At 44.9% G+C, this 27,153-nt stretch overlaps 2 protein-coding genes across 5 annotated transcripts in view; both read right to left on the minus strand.

Annotated features, from left to right (window-relative positions):
• The window catches only part of LOC115092998 (P protein-like), a 120,555-nt gene extending 111,573 nt beyond the window's left edge, over window positions 1-8,982 (minus strand). Inside the window, exons 1-2 of the mRNA XM_029604554.1 lie at window positions 8,681-8,982; window positions 3,853-3,948 (exon numbers count right to left, since the gene is read on the minus strand). Of these exons, the coding sequence (XP_029460414.1) occupies window positions 3,853-3,948; window positions 8,681-8,949 (365 nt within the window). The 5' untranslated portion in view covers window positions 8,950-8,982. The remainder of the gene's footprint in view (window positions 1-3,852; window positions 3,949-8,680) is intronic.
• TUBGCP5 (tubulin gamma complex associated protein 5) overlaps window positions 8,859-27,153 on the minus strand; it is a 122,368-nt gene continuing 104,073 nt past the window's right edge. For 2 of the 4 annotated variants that reach the window (XM_029604551.1, XM_029604550.1), the window contains exon 23: window positions 8,859-8,988. In XM_029604551.1, the coding sequence (XP_029460411.1) occupies window positions 8,912-8,988 (77 nt within the window). In that variant the 3' untranslated portion in view covers window positions 8,859-8,911. Of the gene's footprint in view, window positions 8,989-20,478; window positions 21,168-27,153 lie in introns of those variants that run through there. The other 2 variants (XM_029604553.1, XM_029604552.1) reach the window with 1 other exon arrangement.

Consider the following 27,153-nt stretch of genomic DNA (forward strand, 5'->3'; position numbering starts at 1 on the left):
TTCTTCAACTGCACCTCCAGCTTCCTATCTTGGATATCCCGGAGGGCCGTAGCACCCGTAACGGGAATGGTAGACCTCTTTGTCACTGCTGACACCGCCGCGTCCACACGTGGAAGGCGCAGCAATTCCAGAGCATCCTCTGGAAGGGGATAAAGCTTGTCCATAGCTTTACTCACCTTCAGCCCCAGTTCCGGGGTATCCCATTCCCGGAACAAGATATCTGAGACCGAGAAGTGAAAAGGGAACGCCAGCGCAGGACCCGCCAGGCCCAGCAGCACCGGATCCATCTTGACTCCTTGCCGGGACTCCACTGGTGGAGGATCCACGCCGATCTCATCCAGGATAGTCGGGATAAGGGGATAAAGTTCTTCCCTACGAAACAGGCGGACGACCTTGGGGTCATCACCCTCAGCCGCCTGCGGGCCCTTGCCGGCTCCCGGTTGGGCCTGTCCGTCGTCATCAGGGCCCTCCTGGCCTTCAGGGGCTCCCGGCATCGCGTCCTCGTCCGAGGAGGCGGTAGACGACGTCTCCGAGTCTTGTGGTTCACCACGCGGCCGTCTCTTGTCCCGCGGCCCACCCCGGGCCTCCCGGGTCCGAACGGCTCTCTTCTGGGGCCGGGAACGATCTTCCTTCCCCCCCGAAGCTTTTCCCGCTTTCAGCCTAGACTTTTTGTACTTTGCGAGTTTCTGCAGCAAAAGCGAGAAATCTTCCGAAAAGAGCCCTCCGATCCGGAGGAACCCTCCACAGCACTCGGGGTCCCCGACCCACGGGGTCCCGGGGGCTCTCCCCCCGAAATCCTGGGCTGTGGCGACAGCGAGGGAGGCTGGGCGCCATCTTGGAGGGCCCTCCTCGTGGCGTCCCTCACGCTGGACAAAATGGCTTCCGTTCCCGCGCTAAGCGGGAACGGATCCAAGGACGCGGCCTCCGAGCCTCCGGCACGCGACGGCGAACGGGCACCCCGCGATCGACCCCCCCGGGCGACCGCCGACGAGCCCTCGCCCCCGGAGACGCAGCTCGAACAGACCCCGTCCCGGGAGAGACGCTCGCGCACAGCGCCGCACGCGCGACACGCTGACCCTCTCGGCATCCGCGGCGACGAACGGCCCCCCCCAACCAGCGCCGCCCTCCCGCAAGCGACCGCACGAACGGCGAAACGACGGCGAACAGGGAGAGAGAGCCGGCGCCGCAAGGTCAGCAGAAAGAAAAACCGCTATGTTTATTTTTATTTTTTTTTTTTTTACTTAGGCGCTAGCCGTGGTCCTGCAGTCTTCAGCTCCAGCGGGGGTGAGTGAACCGGGCTCCCCGGTGTCACCCCCGACGCTGCTGCCAGCACAGGCCGGGTCCTCGACCCTCAGCAGCGGCCTCGACCTGGAGGGGATGGTCCTCTCAGGACCTTCCAACCCTCCTGGGAGGCTCCCCCGACGGGAGACTTCTATCTTCTTCTTTATCTTCTTCTCTTGATTTTTTTTTTTTTTTTTTTGCAAAACCTCACTGCCCTAACTACTTAGGACTAGATAGAAAACCAAAATAGATCCCTGACTGACTACCCCGAGCCAAAACAACCAAGGATCCCCGAGACTGTGGGTGGACCTGCCCCATCTGCTGGAGACAGAGAAAGACTGAGGGGCTGTGGGTGGCACCTTACTATATGTAGGGAGCCCGTCAAGTTTTGCTCTGTCTCCATCTGCTGGTGCGGAGTCACAACCCAGGTGTCTGGACTGATCCGGGTACGTACAGGGAATTCAGTTTTTTCTATGTTAATGACTAGCTCCATTTGGTTTAGTAGCTGTTTAATGATGTCAAGATACATGATTGCTGGGTTTAGTGTTTTTTCCAGTGAGTCTTCGATTGGTAGTAATATTTGAATATCATCGGCATATATGTAGTGTATGATACCCAGGCAAGCTAGGAGATGGCACAGTGGAAGTAGGTAGATATTAAAGAGTGTGGCAGAAAGTGCTGATCCTTGTGGTACTCCAGTTACTAGATTTATTTTCTCTGACAATGTGTTTTTTTATTTGAACTTGATAATATCTGTTACTTAGATATGATCTGGACTAGGCTTTAGTTTTTTCCTTTAATCCAATTTCGTCGAGTCTCTTTAGCAGTATGTCATGCTTTACTGTGTCGAAGGCAGAAGATAGGTCGAGCATTAGTAGGATGTAATGTTTACCATTGTCAAAACCTCTCATTATGCAGTCAGTCAATGAGAGTAGTAAGGTCTCTGTGCTGTAATGTTTGCGAAATCCATGCTGTGAGAGGTACGGTATATTATTGTTGTCTAGGTGTTCAGCTAGTTGTTTTTGAACATTTTTTTTCTATTAATTTTGCTATTAGTGGAAGATTTGAGACTGGTCGGTAGTTACTAAGTGGGTCACTGTTTTTTTCTTTATTATTGGTTTAATTATTGCTCCTTTCAGGTTATCTGGTAGGGATCCTTCCTCTAAGGATAGGTTTATGATCTTTGTTAATGTGGGGGAGACTATGCTAATTTTTTTATGTCGTTTGTTGGTAGGGTGTCAATTATATGTGGGGCTGGGTTTATCTTTTTTAGCATAGCTTCTACTTCAGGTTCTGTTGTTTCCTCAAATTTGGATCAATGTGCACTGTTTCTTTTGTGCATTTTAATTTCTTGTTTTGTTGTATTTGGAATTTTGGTTTTTAGGTTTCTAATTTTGTCATGGAAGAACTGTGCTATTTCATTACATTTGTTTTCAGGTAAGTCTGTGGGAGCTTCTGTTCTATCGCTGGTTAGGTTTTTGACTATGGTGAATAATGTTCTAGGATTATTTGAAAATTTTTTCAATGTTTGATCTATAGTATTGTTTTTTTGCATCAAGGATTATTTGCTTGTGGTAAGCTAGGTGTTTTCTGTATCTAGTTAGGTTTTCATTTGTTTTGTGTTTTTTTCCAATCTTTTTCTTTTTTTCTCAGATTTTGCTTGGTTTCTTTTATCTTTTGGTTGTACCATGGATTTGTTTGTTTTGGTTCTCTGATGAGAGTGTGTTTCATTGGGTTAATTTCGTCTGCTAGTTTATTCATTGTTTCTATCCATGTTTTTGTTGCTGAGTGGCAATCCTTAAACTCAAATTCTTTTAGTTTTTCGTCTAATTCATTTCCTAATGTTTCAGTGTTATATGGTGGTCGATACTTAAATTCTATTGGTTCTATTCTATGTTTTACCTGGGGACTAGCATATTTAATGGTGGATTGTATTAGAAAATGATCGGACCATGGAATTTGTGAGTAATTTTTTTTAATGTGTTCTAAGAAACTTCTATTTATGAATGTCAGGTCGAGGGAGTATCCTGCTTTGTGTGTTGGCTTGTCTAATTAAGGTGAACCCTAGGGCTGTCATTATGTCCATTAAAGTTCGGCAGGTGTTTGATAAAGGGTGGACGTCCATATGTAAATTAAAATCTCCTAACACTATTGTGGGTTTTTTATATTTAAGTGTGTTGTGAAGAATTCTATTAGCGGTGATATATTTAGTTCAAGGAGGCTTGGAGGGCAGTAAATCAGACATATTTGTATGTTGAAGGTTTCAAACATTGCAATGTTGATGGAATGAGAGATTGATATTAAGTACCAAGCTCAATGTATTTAAGATTTACTGCCTCCAGCTCTGCTGAATCTCATTCAACAAGGAACAGCTTTCTGTGACCTTGTAATAGACCCTTATAGAAGAGTGGTAGGGTAAAAGCACCAAAAGAGCCTTTGGGTGTCAGAATTGTAAATCCTTCCCTGCCTTTGGGTGTTTCAAGGCAAGTCTGTCTGCTTTTCTGTCACAAATTATTCTTATCACTTATTCATAGTAAAGAAAATTAAGAATTTTGCTTAAAGGTCACCAACCCATTCTCAGATGAAATCTTCAATAAAGGTGTCTTCTCTGTTAGACAGTTACCCTCTGACTTTTTGCTGTTCAATTTAGGCAATGTATACAAGCACCTAAAAATAAAATAAAAGGCTTTTATTACATATATATATATATATATATATATATATATTACAGTTCAGCTCTCTTATTCTTATCTCTCCTCCAAGTTTAAGACCCTTGTTGTAATGTAACTTTTGATCTCCTTGCACTTGTTTATGTTCCGTTCTCTGTTCTCACCCCTTGTTACATGTAAACCGGCATGATGTGGTTTCTAACCATGAATGCCGGTATAGAAAAAACGCAAATAAATAAATAAATATATATATATATATACACACAGTTCTATTAAATAAAATGACAGATCAACATATTTAATTAATATTCTTTCAACAGAGATGAAATATAATATAGTAGTCAGTGCTGCAAGTGATATAATCATAAACATTCATTTAACAAACGATGTTCATTGTAAAGCATTATAGGCATTGTAGATTATTCTCTGGGAGTTTGATTCACCCAAATTTAAACTTAGGAAACCGTCAGAAAAATATTCTCCAGCTTTACTGAATACAAAGGGCCAGATTTTAAAAAAAGCGCGAGGGCGTAGATTTGTTCGCGCAACCCGGCGCGAACAAATCTACGCCCGATTTTATAACATGCGCGTGGAGCCGCACGCATGTTATAAAATCCGGGGTCGGCGCGCACAAGGGGGTGCACACATGCACACCGAGCCCTAGGGGAGCCCCATTCCCTCCACCCCCCCCAACCTTCCCCTCCCTTCCCCTAACCTGCCCCCCAGCCCTAACTAAAACTCCCTCCTGACCTTTATTTCGAAAGTTACGCCTGCCTCTGGGCAGGCGTAACTTGCACGCCATCCCTCGGCATGGCGGCTGTGCCGGAGGCCTCGGTCCCGCCCCTGGCACGCCCCCAGGCCAGTGCCCCGCCCATGGTCCCGCCCCTGGAACGCCCCTTTTTGCAAGCCCCGGGACATATGGCATTCCGGGGCTTGCACGCGCCGCCGAGCCTATGCAAAACAGGCTCGGCGCGCAGGGGCAGATTTTCTTGAGTTACGCGCGTAGCCTTTGAAAATCTTCCCCAAATTGTATCAAGGAAAGGCTGCAGAGGCCAGGGCTTTGGGAATGCTTTCCAACATTGATCTGTAGAAGGGCGCAAATGGGGGCCTGGGATGTTGCAGTGGGGATACTGGGAGGAATGCAGGGTGTGGGTATGTGCGTGGGGGGGATTTGTGTAAGGGGACCTCTGTATGTGTCCATGCACAATGGGGGAGGCCTTTGAGAGAGGCGTATGAGTGTGCAGAGTACAAAGTGTGCATGTGTGAACTTGGGGGATAGGATGATCTGTATTGTGGGTGTGGATCTGTGGGAATGAATGTGTGTGACATTGAGTCTGTACAAGGCAGGGAGTTGTACAAGTTTTATATTAGGAGATATGGCTATGTATTATTGTATGCAGTGGATATGGCTGTGAGACAGTGTGTGGGTGGGTGAGTGACAAGTTGTATATGAGTATTTGTTGGAAAGAGTTTTATGTAAGTGGGATGTGTTTTGGAGTGTTGTGTTTATGATAAAGTCTGTTTTGGGGGTATGGTGTGTGTATAAATATGGGGGAGTTGCAAGATGAGATGTGGAGGTGTGGGTACATGTGTGTGGGAGGTTGGATGTGGATGAGTTTTATTGTACAGACGGGGCTTCTGTGGGGGTTATCAGCAGTGTCTTTTGGGGGAGTATAGGTGTATGTGTGAGGATGTTAGGGTGTAGTTTGTGCAGGTGTGAGTGTTTGTGCATATGGAGAGGTATTGAGTGTGTATAGAGGGGGGGGGGGAGTGAATTGAAAAGCTGCATCAATTGTTGTCCCTGTCCCTGTGGGGCAGGTAGGTGTGGGGTGTGCTGGGGTAGGTAAATGAGGGTAGATATGTACGGGAGTGCATGCGTGGGGGGGTAATAGAGGTTTGCTTGGAGGTGAGTGAGAGTTTAAGGGAGGGGATGTATGAGAGAGGCAATGAGAGTCAGTGCTCTGTGATAAGAAATTGGTAGCATCTCACCGACTAGACCCCACTCTGCTCAATACTGTAGTATGTATGTATTTTATTTCACATTCAGAACCCACCACTCCCCAAAGACCCAGGGTGGAAGTAAACAACATAAAACATAAAATAACAAATACAGAGATTAAAAATGTATCAACCTAATCACCTAGATCAGGGGTCACCACAGTATGGCCCATGGGCCACATCCAGCCTCCAGAGAAATTTTGTTCAGGCTGACAGTAGTGGAAAGAGAAAGTTTTGATGGGCACCCAACTCCCACCAGTCAGACAGCAACTCTCGCTTGGTGACAGAAGCCGGAAGCACTAGCAGGGTCCCCAGTCCTCACCAGCAAGACAGTAAAAGTCTCGCCCAGTGGCAGGAGGAGGAGGGAAATGTTGGCCTGGATTGGCCACTGTTGGAAACAGGATGCTGGGCTTGGTCTGACCCAGCATGGCAACTTCTTATGTTCTTAAGACCCCAACCCCCAGCAGCAGAGAAGAAGTGAGAGGGTCACCGGTGAGTGAGGGGAGGCAAGTGGAGAATTTATTTCCAGCTCCACTCAGCCCTTTGTACGAGACCTCGGTGTCCTGATTGACCAGCAACTGAACCTAAAGAAATACATCAACACAATCATCAAGGCAGGTTTCTCTAAGCTCAATGTCCTAAAAAAAACTAAAACCTTACTTCATACCCATGATTTCCATACAGTCATTCAGGCCACCCTCTCTTCTAAAATGGACTACTGCAACTCCCTTCTCCTAGGTCTCCTTTTCCACCATAAAACCGCTTCAAATACTCCAGAATGTGGTAGCGAGGATCATCACAAATGCCCGTAAATCTGACCATATCACCCCCATCCTTAAAGACCTCCATTGGCTCCCGATCCCCCTCACGCATCCTCTATAAAACCCTTACTATTATTCATAAATTCATCTACAGACACAACTCCAACTGGCTTGATGAACCGTTCCGCCTCATACTCTCTAACCGTCCCACCAGAGCAACCTATAAAGGAACCCTCCATGTGCCATCCCTCAAGAAGGCACACCTCACCTCCACAAGGGATTGAGCCTTCTCCATTGCTGGAGAAGGCTGGAACTCACTTCCCACATACCTTTGACTTGAGCCTTGCACCATCAAATTCACCATCAAATTAGATCCCCTGCACCTTTGACCCTTTGCTGCATCAGTACTTAACCTGAACCTATGTACAAAGTTATTTTACACTGTTCACCCGTTATCTTTCACAGTTTGCTGCTCTTGTTTGCCAGTTTTCGGCTACTTCTCCTTTTTCTCTGTAGTCCCATCCCCAGTACCCATTTGATGTATTTTCTACCTGCAGTTCTGATGTAAACCGGTATGATGTAACTACTAATACTGGTATAAAAAAAGCTTCAAATAAATAAATAAAACTTTCTTTTGATAAAATTTCAAGATATTTACATGAATCTCTCTGAATGCAAAAAAGACAGAAATTTTATATATCTCCCCTAAATTAAGCCAGGCAAAGGAACTTGAAATTCAGGAAACTGCTAAAAATTATTCCATTTTCCTGGAGGTCCGAGATCTAGGGATCTTCCTAGATTGTGAATTCACACTGAAAGCGTGTGTTAAAAAAATCATTAACGATGGGTATTTTAAATTGAATGTTCTTAAAAGATTGAAGCCTCTTTTATTTCCAAAAGATTTTAGAACAGTTTTACAAGCACTTGTTTCGTCAAAATTGGATTCCTGTAATTCGATGTTTTTGGGCTTACAAGACCATTGCAATTATTACAGAACTCAGCGGCTAGACTTTTCACAGGAACTAGAAGATCTGATCATATTACGCCAATATTAAAGGACCTTCATTGGTTGCCTGTTAAATACAGGGCTCAGCATAACGTTCTACTGCTAATTCATAAAACCCTCTACAACGAAAAGATAGAATGGTTAACCTCAACATTACATTTTCATATCCCATCAAGAATTACAAGATCAGCAGGTACAGGGATGTTACCCATCCCTTCTCCTAAAAATTGCTCATTTACATAATGTGAGAGAAAGGGCCATTTCCATTGCCGGGCCCCAGCTGTGGATCTCTCTACCACAGGACGGACTGGCTAGGCGACTTTTTTACCCTTTCCCTCCTCCTGTGTGTAACTGTCCGGCAGTCCCTACTCTCCCCCCCCCCCCCCTTCCTCAGTGAAGTCCAGACTGCAGCTTGCGTTTATTAAATTCCCTACAATCCCATCCCCACCCCCTGCTTGTGCAGAGCAAAGGGAACCTTGGATCACCCAGCACCATCTTGAATGTCAGCACCAACAGAGCAGAAGCATCATACCTGCCCCTCAGGACCCTGCCACATGCACTGTGGATAAGGGGGAAGGGTCCTAGTGAGAAGGGGGGCACCTAGAAGAGTTTCCCAGACATGGGATGTTTTATGACATTCAGATGGGCATGGGATTTGAGTTCATGGTGTGGAGCTTGCTTGGCAAAGCTGGTATCCTCTTGGAGGATTATCTGTTGGGAAGTGAGAGGAAATCTGCTTGCGAGGAAGGGGCTGCTTTCCCCCTTTGGGTGCTGGTAGCATGCATGCATTACCAAACCTGAAAATCCTTGAATAAACCCCATATTCATGGCTAACACCTCTAAAAATAAGCCATTTATTCCTGCATAGATGCCCACAAAGTTTAGTGAGAACACATCTAAATAAAGCGCAATTTATAAACTTGACAGTGGATAAAGGTACCGGATTTAGTTATTCGGGATCTTACCTCCCTTGCATGGCAAGTGAATTGAAATCTTCTCCAACCATAACACAGTAACCCTGTTGTATCATACTCTGGGAAGGCTTTTTCTGTTCATCTTGCATGACGCCGGTTGCCCGCAAGCCCTGAAACAGGCTCAGCTCGCTGATGCTACCGGTTACAGGTTCCATACCCACTTCTCCATTCAAAGCGGCATGATGCAAACATGATGTCAAGGTTAGCTCCATCTGCAGCTTTCTAGGGAGATGTCCATCGTTGTTGTTTTCCAAGTACATATTTCTGTGGCCACTGAGCAGTCCTTATACACAGATTGCCTACAAAAGAGAAAATATATGCAGACAAAGTGATAAATGGACATAAGACACTAGATAAGTTTTCGTATCAATATTGAATAATTTATGACAAACTCCATCCATTAAAACAAAACCTTGGAGACTTATCTAAATGTTTGGAATTAATGCTTTGCTGAAGAAAGCAGATTTGTTAGAGACACTAATGAACAGGAAGGGGATAATTTTCATATGGTCTATGTAATTGCAAATTGTACAAGTACTTGAAGATCAGGCACACTTTCAGCCAGCCAGAGGAGGGCAATTTTTAAAGGTCGTGTTTCCTAATTAAATTGCTCTATATCCCAGTAAATAACTTTGAAATAGTCCTCAAAATGGCTGATGCGAACTTCATCTTGCATTCATAAGTTTTAAATGTATTAGGGCAATTTTCAAAGGAAAATGTAAGTTTAAATGTAACATACTATCATAGCAATTTTCAGAAGCAGATTTACCTGCATTAAGTGCACTTAGCACGAGTAATACCTATTGACAATTCATATTATAGCAATTTGCAAAAGCCTTTGAAAATTACTATAATACATGCTATTGGATTGTCAACAGGTTACTTGGATTCGGATGCCTCATACACAAACTACAAAGCAGAGATTTCCCTTGCAAATGGCAGGTCTGTTGAAGAAATGGGAAAATGATAAACCCAGATAATTTGCTTGATTAATGAGGAGGAAGTTAGAACTATTATGGATGCTTATTGGATGCCTGAACTGGATAAGAATTATCTAAGTCTTTATGTGATGCAAAGAGGCAGTGAAATCCATTTCAAGAACAATGAATATATAGTGGAGAGAGATGGTGAGATATTGCTAAAAGCAAAAAAGGACTAGTGCAAGTCTTCTGGAATTGGTGAAGCCTACAGACAGGTGCAATGTAATTAAGGCTTGCTTACATGGAAACCGAGGGATAAATTTATGGCACAGAGGCAGGAGTATGTTAATTATGAATACCTAAAGAAAGGAAGAAGAAAAGAACTTGCAGATGGACTTGATCTTTGCAACTGCAAAGATAAGAACATCCCTGTGAATGCTGTGTAAGAGCAAAAGCAAAACAAAGTTAATATCCTGTGCTGCAAACAAAAGATAGCAAACAAAACACTGGAACTGGCTTGTACAGATGTTTGCGGCCCCCTAAATAAAAACAAAGGATGATAAAATGTTCTTATTTTTATAGACTGCTATTCAAAAATACACTAACACTTATCTGATGTCAAATAAAAGTGAAGTTGTTGAAAAGCTTAAAAATTACTGCGCCTATGTTGAAAATAAATTTCAGAGAAAAAAAAAAAAGAGATTTTGAACTGACAACAGAGTGGAATTCTGCAGCAAAGAAATGAAGGAATTTACAAGAGAAAAAGGCATAAAATATGAAAAATCTATAGCCCTGAATGGAATGGACAGATAGAAAGAAAGAATTAGAGCTTGCTAAACATGACTAGATGCCTACAGTTGGATGTACATTTATCTGATGATTATTTATAAAATTGACTACAAACTACCTTATTGTTATGATTCCTCCCACAGAGTTTCCCCCGTGAGCAGGCCCCTCACCTCCATTCTACTGCTGCTGCCTTCCCCCCATGCGCTGGTAAACCGCCGAAGCTCCGAGGCCGCTGCCATGTTTCCGTGGCCTGGACCGCCGCACCTTCAACTTCCTAGGCGGCCAGGAGGCCGCTCCCGGCTTTGTTGTTCCTCGCGGGGGAAGGCGCCAGTCGGCTGTCTTCAGTGGCAGGGATCCTCCATCGCCGAGGCCCTGTACTGCGGCCTAGTGCCGCCCCTGCCGGTCCCTCGCGGCATGGAGCCGCCCCGGATCCTCTTCATGCGGCAGGGAAGCCACCTCCTTCTGTCAGGGCCTGCTCCTTGTTTCCTTCCTGTGCGGCAGGCTGCCGCTGTCCTGGAGTCTTCTGTGGTCGTGCCGAGGCCCAAGGGCACACAGTCCCCTCAAGATGGGACCGTTCTCCTAGCGTTCCCAGAACACTTATGAGCTGTGGAACGAGTGCAAGCTTAATTTATCTCATCTGAGCGTGTATGGCTGCAAAGCTCATGTCTATAGTCCCAAAGAGAAGAGAAATAAACGACAATGCAGGAGTAAATTGGGACTCATGCTGGGATATGCAGTAGGAACTAAAGATTATAGAATCCTGGATCTCAAAACAAAAGAAGTAAAAATATGCTATGAGGGATATTTTAATAAAAAAGAAAGGATGAATCAGTAAGATCCACAAGTAGCACATGGCCCTATCCTGAAAGCATGAAAACACTCCTGAGCATGAGGCTGACAATGCTGAAGTGCAAGCAGAGACATGCACAGCTTTCAGGGATAATGACCTACAAGAAGAACACGTAGATGCTGGTGATGTTTTTCCTTCACCGTTTCAGAACCTGAAGAGCATGACAATGATAATCAGACAGAAGGAGATGCTGTAGCTATAGAACCAGAGCCAAAGGAGAAACATTAATAATGTTATCTCCTGCTGAGGCAGAAAAATGGAGAAGAAATGCAGCAAAAGAAGAAAAAGAGGCACTTCATAAAAATAAGACATGGGCACTGACTCAATTGCCAAGAGGCTGGAGGATGCTGCTGAATTTATTATTTATTTATTTATTTAATTTAAAGCTTTAATTGACAAACTTGCAAATATAATGATACAACATATAAACCTAATTAAGTATAATGAGAGGAAAATGTGCAGAAACACAAAGCAAGATTGGTAGCCAAACGCTACACACAAAACAATTGAACCAGTTGTGAAGCACACAACCATAAGTATCTTACTTATTGTGGCAACAAGCAAAAATTTGCAAGTAGAACATCTTGACAAAGACTGGCATTCTGCACGGTGAGCTTAAAGGAGAAAATCTAAATATATATCAACCACCAGGATTTGAAGAAACAGGGAAAGAGAGACTGGTATGAATTACACAAATCCATATAATTGCCTAAAGCAAACTACTAAAGAATAAGAACATAAGAACATGCCATACTGGGTCAGACCAAGGGTCCATCAAGCCCAGCATCCTGTTTCCAACAGAGGCCAATCCAATTCATATGTACCTGGCAAGTACCCAAACATTAAATTAATAGATACAACTTCATGGAGTGCCCCTTCTATTATCTGAAAGAGTAAATAACCGATTCACATTTACCTGTTCTAGACCTCTCAAGATTTTAAACACTCCCTCTCCAAGCTAAACAGCCCTAACCTCTTTAGTCTTTCCTCATAGGGAGCAGTTCCATCCCCTTTATCATTTTGGTCGCCTTTCTCTGTACCTTCTCCATTGCAACTATATCTTTCTTGAGATGCGGCAACCAGAATTGTACACAGTATTCAAAGTGCAGTCTCCCCATGGAGTGATACAGAGGCATTATGACATTTTCCGTTTTATTCACCATTCCCTTTCTAATAATTCCCAACATTCTGTTTGCTTTTTTGACTGACACAGCACACTGAGCCGACGATTTCAATGTGTTATCCACTATGATGTCTAGATCTCTTCCCTGGGCGGTAGCTCCTAATATGGAACCTAACATTGTATTTTTCCCTATATGCATCACCTTGTACTTATCCACATTAAATTTCATCTGCCATTTCGATGCCCAATTTTCCAGTCTCACAAAAGTCCTCCTGCAATTTATCACAATCTGCTTGTGATTTAACTACTCTGAACAATTTTGTGTCATCTGCAAATTTGACAAACCTCACTCGTTATATTCCTTTCCAGATCATTTATAAATAATAAATATATTGAAAAGCAAGGATCCAAGTACAGATCCTTGAGGCATTCCTCTGTATACCCTTTTCCACTGAAAAAATTGTCCATTTAATCCTACTGTTTTGTGTCTTTTAACCAGTTTGTAATCCATGAAAGGACATAGCCACCTATCCCATGACTTTTTATTTTTCTTAGAAGCCTTTCATGAGGAACTTTGTCAAATGCCTTTTGAAAATCCAAATACATTACATCCAATCCCTTCAAAAAAGTGAAGCAGATTTGTGAGGCAAAAATTGCCCTGGGTAAAGCCATGCTGACTTTGTTCCATTAAAACATGTCTTTCTATATGTTCTGTGATTTTGATCTTTAGAACACTTTCCACTATTTTTCCTGGCACTGAAGTCAGGCTAACTGGTCTGTAGTTTTCTGGATCGCTCCTGGAGCCTGTTTTAAATATTAGCCACCTTCAGTCTTCAAGTACAATGGATGATTTTAAAGATAGGTTACAAATTTTAACTAATAGATCTGAAATTTCATTTTTGAGTTCTTTTAGAACTCTGGGGTATATACCATCCGGTCCAGGTGATTTACTACTCTTCAGTTTCTCAATCAGGCCTACCACATCTTCTAGGTTCACAGTGATTTGGTTCAGTTCATCTGAATCATTACCCATAAACCTTCTCTGGAACGGGTATCTCCCCAACATCCTCTTCAGTAAACATCGAAGCAAAGAAATCATTTAATCTTTAAGCAATGGCCTTATCTTTTCTAAGTGCCCCTTTAACCCCTCAATCATCTAACGGTCAGCAGTAAAAAGGCTGAGAAGTGTTATAAAGGTGGACCCTTGGACTGAGGCGAGGTTGTCACTACCTAAAGGGAGGAGCACTGCAGGTCCTCACTGCTGGCTGGTGGAACTGACCTGTGCGGAGACCCAACAGGACCTTCACCAATACCAGCCCTCATTCCCCGCAGGTTGAGCCCTTGGGAGCAAGGGCTGGCTAGACTTAGTGAACACACAGTACATATTGCTCTGAATGGAATCCAGCAGTCACAATCATATGTAAGATACACACGGTTCATAATCAACTTAAGACATATTTAATATCATGCACAAGGGCTATATGCTCAGAACGCATTAAGAATCTGATTCCAAAAATACTTTTTTGAAAAGGTATGCTCTTTTCTCCACCACCTTCACTAAGAAGCTCTGTAAAGAAACGATTCCTAAGATTACTCCTGAGTCTACCCAATTTTACCCTCATCCCATGACCTAGAGCCTCCTTTCTGTTGAAAGATACCCACCTGCTGTGCATGTCTCTATCATCTCTCCCTTATTTCGCCTTTCCTCTAGGGTATACATGTTCTAAGTGGTATTTTTACCTCAGAAGGCAGGATGTCATTGAATGTAATTTTTCATGTAAAATCTATTAGGAAAGGACCTTGGCTGGAGTTGAGGGGAAGTGGAAGGAAGGAACGGGTCTAGGATGAAGCGGGAGGGGGGGGGAGGGGAATATTTAGGATTTTGTTGAGGAGAAGAGGAAAGAATGTAGGATATTTTCTGTGTAATTAAAGGATTAAATTAAAGCTAAATATCATTTTGTATTGCTTGCAAAACAATATATTACTCATATCTTTTCAGATTTAAAACAGACACACCACCAGAAAAATCTCGCTCTTTGGCCTTCATTCTCACTTAGTGAGGTTAAAACTCACTCTTTGAGATGAGGGATGGGGACAGAGAAATGTAGGTGATTACACCAGGGGGTAGGGGTAGGATATGTTGCACGTTTACATAATGCCTTGCTTAGAATGTCCCAGCTTGCCACCTATCCAGACGTGGAGGAGGAGTTCTGGGATCTTGGGGGGAATCCAGAGCAATGAGGGGTCCCTTCCCCGGCTTCAGCTCTGCTCCCCTTCCTAATCTTTCTCCCCCTCCTCCCCTGGTCTTTTTCTCTCATCTTAGTACCTTCATTCACAGCCCAAGTGCTAAAACATACACACATACTGATCCTCTCTTTTACATCCCCTCCCATCACCCCACAGCTGCCATCTCTCATAACCCATCCATCCCCAAGCCCCTGTTTTACCTAGAATCTCCCCATTCCCCCTCCTGCATCGATTGGGCCAGCAGAAAGAGGAAGAAACAGCAGCACCTCAAGACAAGTTCTTCATGTGTCATCCAAGGGCCCAAGCGCTGCTCTTATCTGTGCAGGATATCGTACTGCCATGCTTACAAAGCACCAGTCAGGCTGAGGGTGTCAAAGGAGGAGAGAATGCAGTCTGAGACGCTGCTGCTGCCTCAGAGCGGGAGGAGGAGAATCTGCTTGGACCCGGGTATCTCATGGCAATTCCACGGTGACCAGCGCCTCTTGCAGGCAGGGGCAGACTTTTCATTGCCAGGGAAATGCAGACGACCAGCGACACCTGCCTATTACCTTTCTATGGACTGCAGAAATCACAGCTGCTTCTCCTTCATTAAGCAAACAAAATGCACCGTGCCATTTTTATGCCACTTCAACCTGTTTGCAATTTCTTGCCTCCGTGTAATTGCATGGAAAAAGTGGCAGCAAAAAAACAGTAAAGCATCTTAGCCTCCAGCAACGGAATATTTCCGAGAAAGAATAGTTCCTTACGTGGTTCCAATGATGCTGACAGAAAGGACGATTAATTAAACAGCCCTTTCCTCTTCGATGATCACAAGCTATTTCAGAAACGTCTGGATGTTCCCTGTACCATCTTGAGTTTAGCTTCCAATATCACATGCAACACAGCATTGCCAAGTTTCAATAGGATCAGTAATCACAAAAAACAGGTTTCCATGAGAAGTGCATAATGTTCTGGTTGTGAATAAATTACACCTTTATAATGCCAAACGTTTTGCTCCAAAATTCTGGGCAACATAGTTCAATTTATACAAATAAATTCCCAACTTGTGCAAAATGTGACATTTCAGAGAATGTTTTAAATGATCCATCTCAAATATACAGTTATTTGATGTTTTAAATGATCCATCTCAAATATACAATAATTCCCAACATTCTGTTTGCTTTTTTAACTGACACAGCACACTGAGCCGACGATTTCAATGTGTTATCCACTATGATGTCTAGATCTCTTCCCTGGGCGGTAGCTCCTAATATGGAACCTAACATTGTATTTTTCCCTATATGCATCACCTTGTACTTATCCACATTAAATTTCATCTGCCATTTCGATGCCCAATTTTCCAGTCTCACAAAAGTCCTCCTGCAATTTATCACAATCTGCTTGTGATTTAACTACTCTGAACAATTTTATGTCATCTGCAAATTTGACAAACCTCACTCGTTATATTCCTTTCCAGATCATAGATATCCTTTCCAGATCATAGATATCACATATGCTTGTGATATCTATGCCCTAAAATTGTACATTATTAATTTACTTACACCAGTTTACAGTGATATCCGGTTAACTACTAATTTCCCACTTTTAAAGAAGTTATTTAAATTATAATTTTTTTTAGAAATTTGCACAAGTGTTCTCCAAGTCTTATGGCGTCTTTGTAAATTCTGAGTTTTTTTTATGTTAAGGATTTCATACATCATAGCGTAACGTTTTCAAATCCATTTTACGTATCTTATTTTTGTTTCATTATATACATTTTTACTGTAAACCACATTGAATATGGAAATGGCGGAAGATGAGATGGTTTAAATAAATAAATGTAAATACACTTGACTAGGCTATTCTGACAGTCTATAGAATGTGAGGTGCTAGGCTAACACTGTTTCATAAAAGAATTTTTTTTTAATAAAAAAAATGTTTACCTTTATTTCTCGGCTTGCAGCACAAATGAGGAGGTTTTTATTTTCTGTGATGAATTGTCCAAAATAAAATATAAAATAAAGGAGAAAGGAAAAGAAGAGGAGAAAGAGAACATACTCCTCGTCCCTTTGAACTGCGAGTGAGAAAGCCGTCTCGTGTTTTCTGAATCAAGGCTTTGCTTGAAGTTTAAAAAAAAAAAAAAAAAGGTCACTGAAGAATTAGAATTAGCTCTTTGTAATCAGTTCCCCTCAAACTAGAACAAGTGACCATCACATTTTGCTTTATGCACATGCTCACTCATGGACAAATTCCTGGATTTACTCTCATGTGATTCCAAGTTAAAAGCCAACATTTGGTTTTTTTCAGCTATCGCTGGTGATAATTAGGGTCCCTTCCAGCCCTAAACCAGCTTTTACCACACAAGGGAAAGCAGACAATTAAGAAATTACTAGTAAATTTAATAAGCAAATCCTGCACTCAATAGGTTCTAGAGTTTTAGTACCAAACTGATTTACTGATGTTAAAAAAAAATTGGAGAATCGTCACCTAGATAGGATTTTAGACAACTACCTACAAGAAGAACATTTGCATGCCTACCTCTCCCTATTGGCACAAAGGTAGCAGCTTCAAAAGGCAGGAATAGATAGCAGAGCACGGGAGGTGGACCAGCAGAGCACAGGCAGGCTGGGCTGCACATCCAGAGAGAGCAGAACCAAATTTCAGGACATATCTCAGTGGCAATAAGGCAGGCCTGGCAGCGAGCTCATAGACACACAACTGCTGCTCCTTGTGGGGTGTTTTTTATTTTTTATTATTATTATATAAATTGTGACTGTAACCAAAAAAAAGAGCAGTGGAAGATGGGGACTATCTTTGGCACACGGGGGTATCTGGCAATAAGAGATGCCCTGGGAACCAAGGAATGTGGCAGTTTAGTTCTGAAGGAACTGATAAGAGAGATGCAGGGAAATAGCGGGACATTTTCACACCAGGTCCATAATGCATTGGGGTTGCCTCTGCACTGGCTTATTCAGGATATGGGCATCAGGTGAAAATCCTCCTATCTGATCCTGCAGAGTCTAACAGAGCTAGCTCAAATTGAAAGAAATTGTATATGGTTAGGCCGGGGAAAACTCATATAGTGCCAAAAATAGGCTAATTGAGAATGCCTATATGGCTACACAGTTAGAAACTCTAACTCCAACAATGTGGTTGTTAGATAGCTCGTATAATCATTGGAAACCCCGGAGAGACAAGATGAGAAAACAGTTATTTTGTTCAACTATCTTGACAATCCAGTGTGAGTCTGCTTATTACGGAAGTGTATGATGGTATACAGTGCAAGCTCAATGCTATACCAATCACCACTCACGGTTATGACGCCAAGGTACTTGTATATGAAACTTCATGCGATAAGTGTGATGATCCCGACACTGCAATGTTTAAATTGACTTTCTTCCTCAGGGTGTCACTCTTAAGCATGGATGTACTTGTGTGTCTCGGCTGTACAAACACACTTGGAATTATATTGAAAACCATATAATCTTGACAATGATGAATAATACATCTAAAGAATGGCAGCATTAAGATAACTCGGACTTACTCGATACTTTTGGGCAAATGGTGCTCCTTAATTCGAGTGCTGTGCGTAAGCTGATGGCAAAATCCAGCCTTTCTGTGGTCAGAGTACTTCTTATTTTTTGCGTGTTTGCGATCTCTTTAATCGTGATCCACTGATTAAAGTCTGTGTTAGGGACTTGTGAATGCCACACTGTATTTCAGGCCTTGATTATTGTAATTTGTTGCACTTCGGGGCTCTGGCTATAAATTCTCATAGTACTTTTAAGTTGCCCAGACTGCAGCCACTCATGCCCAGTACCAACGATCATATTACCCCCCATACTCTATCATCTTCATTGATTATCCTTGGAATTGAGGATTAATATAAAATAGCCATGCAAATCCATAAGTTTTGGGAAATAATGAGCTCCTTGGATTAGTGCAATGGTGTGTGTATATAGCTCTCTGTGTGCACTGAGATCATCTCAGCCTGCTCTTTGGGATATTCTCTCTCAGTATCTAATTATGCAGAGACCCAGGAGCAGGCTTCTTCTGTTGACAGGGCAACCTTTTAGAATACCCTACTCAAACAAACAATCTAAGAACTTTCACCAAGACTTTTAGAAAGCAACTTCCTTTCTAACTCAGCAGAAGAACGTAAGGCTCATCTGCATATTTCTCCCAGACGCCCCAGCAGATGACTCTACAAGACACCATGAGCTATCCAGGCTTCAGCTCCCATACGCTTGCACATTTCCAACGGGAGAGGACTGGAAGGCTTTTATTTATTTAAAAGTTTTCTTATCCGTCTTTACAAGGTTCAAAATGGGGTACAATAAAAACATCCATAATAAATCAGACGAGGATAACAAAATAATAAATAATACTGATGCACATATTCAAGTAAACGGAATCAGCTGTGTCATGTCATAAAGAAAAACAAACTATCAGCTGTCAGCATTGAAGGTTATTTGAAAAAGATATGTCTTTAGTGCTTTCCTAAACGATTTAGCATCAGTAATGGATCGTATTTCTCTGGGGAGAGAGTTCCAAAGGATGGAGCCAGCTGTCAAAAAGGCGCATTCTCAGGGTCTCATTACTCCAAGCCAATCTTGCGGAGGGAACATCGAACAGTCCTTGAGTTGACGATCTCAAGGGGCAGCAAGACATGAAAAATTTCAATGACGCGGTAATCCAAAGTGAGGAAACAGAGTTAAGTAGTGTGTGAATGGGCCCATTGTCGAGTGTCAGACCATTTGATTTCTTTCGATGAGGTTATAAATATAAATAATGAGGCTCCAGAGCAGCTTAATGGCCTAGATGTAGTATATAGAGACAGCTTGTCTTTTAAGTACTCAGGGCCATTCCCTCTGAAGACAAGGACACTTGCAATTTCGCACTGTAGAGTACTGGAAGCCAGTGTAAATTTTGCAGGATAGCGGTGAGGTGGACCTGCTGCTTATATCCTAGCATTAGTTGCAGCTGGTAAACCCTTAGTTATCAGTCTATTGTACAGCGTATTGCAGTAGACTAGTCATGAAATTATAGTGTGATCCACTGAGGTCAGACTTTCCTTCTCAATAAATGGAGTTTACATGGTACACATAAATCGCAGAAGAAGCTTTTAAACCTTGCTTGAATTTGCAAATACATGGTCCAACACGATTTCTAGTTTCCTGCTCTGTAATTTGAAAGAAAATTCAGTTTCCAAAAGGGATTAATAAATTTGGGGGCCTGAGGACTTGAGTTTTGTATCCACAGAATCTTTTGTTTCTTCAGGTTCAGGTGGAGTTTATTTAATCTTGCCCAATGTGGAATAACCGTAAGTACTGTCATTAGCATCTTTGTAATCGTTTTTAGGTCCAGTTCCAAAAAGAGCTGTTGATGAGCGTTGATAGAGAAATTTACATCAAATAATATAATCAAATGAGTTTTGCAAGTGGTCCTGGGCAGATGATGTATGGCACACGTGTGATAGTATAGAGCCCTGTGTGACCCTACAGGTCAAATCCCAGAAAGAGGATGAGATGCAGAACTGCACAGATTGTAGCTGAAGCATGCAAAGACTTTAATACTTATACCTGTATCTACCAGTCATGTTAGTCTAAAGAGAAGCTGTAAAAAATAAATTTATATTTACATAGTAGTATATAATTGAACAGGCAGGATTTGTATGCTTACAACTGCCATCCTTTCTGTTAACTAAAGAGTGACAGAGCAGATAATAGTCATTGAACAGACAGAATAAAATGTATGCAGGGTGGTATCAAGGTAAGAGGAAGGACAATAAATGACCAAAACTCATTAAAAGACTGTTGGGATGAGGAAAATCATTCTCCTATGCTAGCAGTTACAAGCCGCACGAAATTAGAATGCAATATTGTTTGGACAAGATGAGGGTATATTAGCTAAAAAATACATTTTATTGTATGATGTAACGGACCCACTCAATATTCTTCTGTTCTATATATTGATTATCTTTAATGCCAACTCAGTCTTTTAGAGGCTCATTTAAACATTACAAAAGTAGGACATTTTTGCCTATCATTTGCTGGCAAACGAGCTTATTGGTATTCATTATAATGTAACAGCACCTGCTGCTCAGTATCTGAATCATATCCAAATTCGAAGACAAATATTCTCTCCCCTGATTTTTTATATATACCTTGGATATCCTTCCTTTGCTTTAAAAATAAATTGCACATCTCAAAAAGCATTTACAATTCCTTTTAATAAATGAAAAACAGTACATGTAATTTCATTCATTTATATGACTCAATAAGAAGTGCATTTACCAGTGAATTGCATAAAAATAAGTTACGTTCTATTTTCTTCAACTTTTGCATTTTTCACTAGGCTTCATGCTTAAAACATGTTAGCAGTTTTAATCTTGTAATTCCCGTACATTTTTATAACAAAATGTAATCATTACAGTCATTCCACAATGAAGTACACAATCAAATTGGTGAAATAAAGAACATGTGCTGGCTTTGGGCAAACATTATGCAATCTGGAACTGCTGCCAATTCTATTCCATGCCAGCCATAAGCGACAAGGCTAAAGATTCCACTATAAAAAGAAAAGAGAAAGTGAAAGAAATTGCTATTTAAAGATCGCACTGTGCAACAATCAAATTTTGAAAAACATACAGAATTCAGAAAGTTTAATTTCCCACCAAATCTTTGATATCATTGAATACTGATTTGAGAGAAGACCAAGTTCACCCAGAGAACAAATCCCTATTAACATCCAAGTTCTCTGTTGACCATCAGAACCAAGTGGCTTTTAAAACTGAATGAAAATGGAAATGTCAACTCTAATTTTTCTCTGACAGCAGTAGCAGAACAATGAGTCACACATAGCTTCATACAATTGTAAGTCACGTCCATCCATCACTGAGGACACTTCCAGGACCTTCCAGAAGAAAGATCTGAGTATGCGCAGGTGGGCTTCCCTGAGCCACGTCAGATCAACTTCCTATCAATTAAATGTCTAGTAAAGCTAGCATTTGTATTAGATAGGAATAATACCTCCCACAAAGGGGACTCACTGTTTTGTCATCAGAGAATGACAAATAAAGACAGCAAATCTGCGCACCTGTAAACAGGATTCTCTGTAGACAGTGGGATGAATTAGCTATTACACGCGGGTGATATCATCCAACGGAGCCGACATAGCCCAGCTTTCAGAGCTCAGTCTAGGTTTTATGAGTCTGTATGGAAGTTCCTGCATGCATGCTGCCTCATGAACCCCTCAGTTTCTTTCGAAAGCTTAAGCATTATTGAGGTGGTCAACTCTCCAGAGAGGGTAATGGGTAATAAAAATAGTTAATTCATCTCGCTGTGTATGGAGAACCCTGTTCACGGATGAGCAAATTTGCTTCAACAAGCAAGCATTAATATAGCAGTTACTTATGCGGAGCTCCAAACTGAGGATTGTACAGTGAAAGCACTTAAGACAACCTGGCCCCACCAAGTAGAAACTGAAATACTGGATGAACAGGCTACAATAAAACTGCTTGACCAAAGTTAATGTCTTCTTGGGAACATACTGTCCAGACATGGTGTGAATATACAATCAAGTAACAGCTTTGTAAATGTCTTCGATAGAAGTGGCCTTGAGATGAATTATAAGCCAGACAGCAGATCACAGTATGCTATACAGTTCACTAGACAATTGGACAGAGTTCATTTGGCGACTGCCCTTCTCAATCTATTGGGATCAAAGGATATGAACAGTTGAGAAGCCTGACTGTGAGGTTCAGTCCTCTTTAGGTAATATGTCAGGGATCTCTTACAGTCCAAGGAACGAAGGGCCCAGTCTCCTCTGTGCTCATATGATCTTGGGAAAAAATGTAGGTAGCAAATTGGCTTGATTAATGTAGAATGGAAGAAACGTGGGATGAGTATGTTAGGACCACCCTATTGTGAAAAAACTGAAAGTATGGTGAATATGAAACCAGAGCCTGCAGTTCACTTAAGGGTAGATTATAAAACATGCGCGCGCTACCCGGCACCTGCGCGCGCATGTTATAAAATACGCGATCCGCTCGCACATACGTGCCGGGTTTTATAATTTAGGAGCGGACTGGGAGGGAACTCCTATCCCCTACCCTAATCTCCCTTCCCCTCTCCTCCTCATCCTCTAAAACCCTTTTAAAAATTTTGTTTACCTTTGTTTTGCAAGTTACTTCAGGTTTGGCGTAAGATACACGCGCATCCCAAGAAAACCTACCCCTGCCTCCCCCTGCGCGCGCCGAGCCTATCTTGCATAGGCTCGGCGGCGCGCAAGCCCCGGGACGCGCGTATGTCCCAGGGCTTGCAAAAAGGGGCGGGGCGTGGGCGGTCTGGGGCGGTCCGGGGGCGGGGTGTGGCATGAGCCTCCAGGCACAGCAGGCCAGCCCATTGGCTGGCGCACGTAACTTCTTCAACAAAGGTGGGGGGGGGGGGGGGGGGTTAGGTAGGGGAAGGGAGGGGAGGGGAAGGTGCGGGGGGTGGTGGAAGGAAAGTTCCCTCTGAGGCCGCTCCGATTGCGCCAACAAATCCGCGCCCGCGCGCAGGTTTTAAAATCTGCCCTTATGGGTGGACACTGGTCCAAAGGCACAGGGTGTAGTTGTGATATTTGTGGGTTGCTTAAGTGTAACCGAAAAGAGGAGGACGTCAGCATGGCCCTATATCCCCCCCTCTGTAACCTGCACAGGACTAGGCATCTAGCCCAGTCCACCTTAAAACCCATAGAGAGCGCGCTGTGCGGGCAGAACCTTGCTCAGCAGGATAAGAGGCTGAATCCAGCCTCTTATATCCAGGAGAAGGCGGCTCCTGAAACATAACTGTCTTGAAGGTGAATGTAAACGTTTATGCTGCTGGAGGTACGCAGTGAATGCTGTTGATGTTAATAATAAAGTGCAATCTTTAAAAAAAAAGTCAGTGAGGCTTCTGTCTCCAGCCTGACGTTTACTCGGCAATCCCACAGCGAGTACATATAGAATGGATTGCAGTTCTAGTTTAGTAGAAAACCTTCAGGAGTTGATCCGTAGTTGCTCGAATTCATGGAGCAGAACGTCTCGACTTTTCTGTTGACGTCTGAGGCAATCACTGACTTTCACCAGCGACTGAACGAGTTTGTCCTTGACTCTGATTCAAGGACCACCCACCCATGCGGTCGAAACATTCTGCCAAGGCGGTCAGCCAGCATCTTATTTATTTATTTATTTATTTTATAACTTTTATATACCGGCATTCGTAAAAAACATCATGTCGGTTTACATGTAACTGAGAAAGGAAATTACAATGATAGGTGGAAGAAAGATAAATAGTTAAAAGGTAGGTTAACTTTACTGTGGTGCCAACATGCATCACAGTTAAAACGCGATTATATATGATAAACCATATTAGAGAAGAATTATATGATAAACCATATTAGAGAAGAATTAGATAATATTATACAAAGTTAGACAAAATTAATTAATTACAGGGGGAGGTGGTGCGGGGGGTGGAAGGTGAGGCGTGGGGGGGAGGGGGAGGAGGAGGGGCTGGGGAGGCGGAGGGTGACAGGGGAAGCAGGGGCAATAAAATGGAGGGGGGAAGAGGGTAGGGTGGTGGAGGGAGGGAGGGGTGCTGTACACGAGATATGGTGAGCATTATGAGTAATTGTACAAGAGGCGGGGGGAAGGGTGTAATAAGTGGGGGGGGGAGGGGGGTGAAACTGTACAAGTGAGCTGAAGGAAGGAAGGAAGATCACCTGCATATGGAAACTGTGTCATGTCCTGCCCCTGACCAGATTCGTATGGCCTCCTGGCAGAGCGCGTAAGAGCCTTTACCCCCCCTTGCTCGTTTGCATAGAACAGGGCTACTTAGTAATCTTCCTGAATTAAGATTCGCTTTTCCCACCCTTCTCAGCCCTAACTCCAGCGCTTCCTTCTCTTCTCCTTAGCCTGTCCCCAGAACACTCTGATTCCTCTTCCCACCACTGGCCAGCCCTGGCGGAACCTGACCCCTTTCCTTAACCTGACCCCCCATGCCCCAGTCCAACCCCAGCACTCCCATGCCTAACCTGGCTGCAGCACAGTCTCACTCTCACCTGACCCCAAAAAGTCTCTTCAATGCCTCTCCTCCCCAGCCTGAACCCAGCACACGGACCCTCCCCACTCCCCACTCCCTGACCCCCTGCCAGAAGCATTCCCTTCTCTCTCCCCAGCCTGAACCCAGCACACGGACCCTCCCCACTCCCTGACCCCCTGCCAGAAGCATTCCCTTCTCTCTCCCCAGCACACGGACCCTCCCCACTCCCTGACCCCCTGCCAGAAGCATTCCCTTCTCTCTCCCCAGCACACGGACCCTCCCCACTCCCTGACCCCCTGCCAGAAGCATTCCCTTCTCTCTCCCCAGCCTGAACCCAGCACACGGACCCTCCCCACTCCCTGACCCCCTGCCAGAAGCATTCCCTTCTCTCTCCCCAGCACACGGACCCTCCCCACTCCCTGACCCCCTGCCAGAAGCATTCCCTTCTCTCTCCCCAGCACACGGACCCTCCCCACTCCCTGACCCCCTGCCAGAAGCATTCCCTTCTCTCTCCCCAGCCTGAACCCAGCACACGGACCCTCCCCACTCCCTGACCCCTGCCAGAAGCATTCCCTTCTCTCTCCCCAGCACACAGACCCTCCCCACTCCCTGACCCCTGCCAGAAGCATTCCCTTCTCTCTCCCCAGCCAGAACCCAGCACACGGACCCTCCCCACTCCCTGACCCCTGCCAGAAGCATTCCCTTCTCTCTCCCCAGCCAGAACCCAGCACACGGACCCTCCCCACTCCCTGACCCCCTGCCAGAAGCATTCCCTTCTCTCTCCCCAGCCAGAACCCAGCACACGGACCCTCCCCACTCCCTGACCCCCTGCCAGAAGCATTCCCTTCTCTCTCCCCAGCCTGAACCCAGCACACGGACCCTCCCCACTCCCTGACCCCTGCCAGAAGCATTCCCTTTTCTCTCCCCAGCCAGAACCCAGCACACGGACCCTCCCCACTCCCTGACCCCCTGCCAGAAGCATTCCCTTCTCTCTCCCCAGCCAGAACCCAGCACACGGACCCTCCCCACTCCCTGACCCCTGCCAGAAGCATTCCTTTCTCTCTCCCCAGCCAGAACCCAGCACACGGACCCTCCCCACTCCCTGACCCCTGCCAGAAGCATTCCCTTCTCTCTCCCCAGCCTGAACCCAGCACACGGACCCTCCCCACTCCCTGACCCCTGCCAGAAGCATTCCCTTCTCTCTCCCCAGCCAGAACCCAGCACACGGACCCTCCCCACTCCCTGACCCCTGCCAGAAGCATTCCCTTCTCTCTCCCCAGCCAGAACCCAGCACACGGACCCTCCCCACTCCCTGACCCCCTGCCAGAAGCATTCCCTTCTCTCTCCCCAGCCAGAAACCCAGCACACGGACCCTCCCCACTCCCTGACCCCTGCCAGAAGCATTCCCTTCTCTCTCCCCAGCCAGAACCCAGCACACGGACCCTCCCCACTCCCTGACCCCCTGCCAGAAGCCTTCCCTTCTCTCTCCCCAGCCAGAACCCAGCACACGGCCCCTCCCCACTCCCTGACCCCTGCCAGAAGCATTCCCTTCTCTCTCCCCAGCCAGAACCCAGCACACGGACCCTCCCCACTCCCTGACCCCCTGCCAGAAGCATTCCCTTCTCTCTCCCCAGCCAGAACCCAGCACACGGACCCTCCCCACTCCCTGACCCCCTGCCAGAAGCATTCCCTTCTCTCTCCCCAGCCAGAACCCAGCACACGGACCCTCCCCACTCCCTGACCCCTGCCAGAAGCATTCCCTTCTCTCTCCCCAGCCTGAACCCAGCACACGGACCCTCCCCACTCCCTGACCTCTGCCAGAAGCATTCCCTTCTCTCTCCCCAGCCAGAACCCAGCACACGGACCCTCCCCACTCCCTGACCCCCTGCCAGAAGCATTCCCTTCTCTCTCCCCAGCCAGAACCCAGCACACGGACCCTCCCCACTCCCTGACCCCTGCCAGAAGCATTCCCTTCTCTCTCCCCAGCCAGAACCCAGCACACGGACCCTCCCCACTCCCTGACCCCCTGCCAGAAGCATTCCCTTCTCTCTCCCCAGCACACGGACCCTCCCCACTCCCTGACCCCCTGCCAGAAGCATTCCCTTCTCTCTCCCCAGCCAGAACCCAGCACACGGACCCTCCCCACTCCCTGACCCCCTGCCAGAAGCATTCCCTTCTCTCTCCCCAGCCAGAACCCAGCACACGGACCCTCCCCACTCCCTGACCCCTGCCAGAAGCATTCCCTTCTCTCTCCCCAGCCAGAACCCAGCACACGGACCCTCCCCACTCCCTGACCCCTGCCAGAAGCATTCCCTTCTCTCTCCCCAGCCAGAACCCAGCACACGGACCCTCCCCACTCCCTGACCCCCTGCCAGAAGCATTCCCTTCTCTCTCCCCAGCACACGGACCCTCCCCACTCCCTGACCCCCTGCCAGAAGCATTCCCTTCTCTCTCCCCAGCCTGAACCCAGCACACGGACCCTCCCCACTCCCTGA

The sequence above is a fragment of the Rhinatrema bivittatum genome, chromosome 5 (assembly GCF_901001135.1).
Source record: "Rhinatrema bivittatum chromosome 5, aRhiBiv1.1, whole genome shotgun sequence".
Lineage (NCBI taxonomy): Eukaryota > Metazoa > Chordata > Amphibia > Gymnophiona > Rhinatrematidae > Rhinatrema > Rhinatrema bivittatum.